Below are 954 nucleotides of genomic sequence, written 5' to 3'. Positions count from 1 at the left end.
GATAGACATAAACTATACATTATATTGAGAGAGCATCGAGACAGCATTGACAGCATTGACACAACATTGAGACAGCATTGACACAACATTGAGACAGCATTGACAGCATTGACAGCATTGAGACAGCATTGACACAGCATTGAGACAGCATTGACAGCATTGACACAGCATTGAGACAGCATTGACAGCATTGACACAGCATTGAGACAGCATTGACAGCATTGACACAGCATTGAGACAGCATTGACAGCATTGAGACAGCATTGAGACAGCATTGACAGCATTGAGACAGCATTGAGACAGCATTGAGACAGCATTGACACAACATTGAGACAGCATTGAGACAGCATTGACAGCATTGAGACAGCATTGACACAGCACTGACAGCATTGACACAGCATTGAGACAGCTTTGAAACAGCATTGAGACAGCACTGACAGCATTGACACAACATTGAGACAGCATTGAGACAGCATTGAGACAGCGTTGAGACAGTGCGTCTCACCTGGTGCAGCAGCCGCAGCATGGGCATGTTGACATGCTGCATGATGTTGTTGCAGACGACTTCGAACGTGATAAGCGTCGACGTCGGGCGCCGCCCAAACTCATCGACGCTGTGCAGGAACAGGTCTGCCGTGCGCGTCGCGGGGGCGCCACCGCTGCTCGTGGGGGCGCCACCTCTGCTCGCGAGGTCCTCCAGCTCCCGCAGCAGCGCCACCACGCGGATGCCGTCGCATTCGAACTGCGGTCGTCCGATGTCTGGGTTGAGGTGAACGGGGAAGGTCGCGCGGGCCTTCTGTCTCCGCAGCGCGTCCGACTGTACGATGTGCATCTGTTAACGAGGGGGAGAGTTAACGAGGGCGAGAGTTAACGATGGGGAGAGTTAACGTGGGGGAGAGTTAACGAAGGGGAGAGTTAACGTGGGGGAGAGTTAACGAAGGGGAGAGTTAACGT

General features: G+C 52.6%; 1 protein-coding gene across 1 annotated transcript in view; it reads right to left on the bottom strand.

Moving 5' to 3' along the window:
• Positions 1-505: 505 nt before the first annotated feature.
• Positions 506-954, bottom strand: part of LOC106819561 — a gene marked incomplete at its 3' end in the record, with an annotated part of 8,909 nt that continues 8,460 nt past the window's right edge. The window contains exon 9 of the mRNA XM_014824174.1: positions 506-832. Coding sequence (XP_014679660.1) covers positions 506-832 — 327 coding nt within the window. The remainder of the gene's footprint in view (positions 833-954) is intronic.

The sequence above is a fragment of the Priapulus caudatus genome, unplaced genomic scaffold, assembly GCF_000485595.1.
Source record: "Priapulus caudatus unplaced genomic scaffold, Priapulus_caudatus-5.0.1 Scaffold3699, whole genome shotgun sequence".
NCBI classification, from domain to species: Eukaryota; Metazoa; Priapulida; class Priapulimorpha; order Priapulimorphida; family Priapulidae; genus Priapulus; species Priapulus caudatus.
This window is presented reverse-complemented; position numbering and strand designations above follow the sequence as displayed.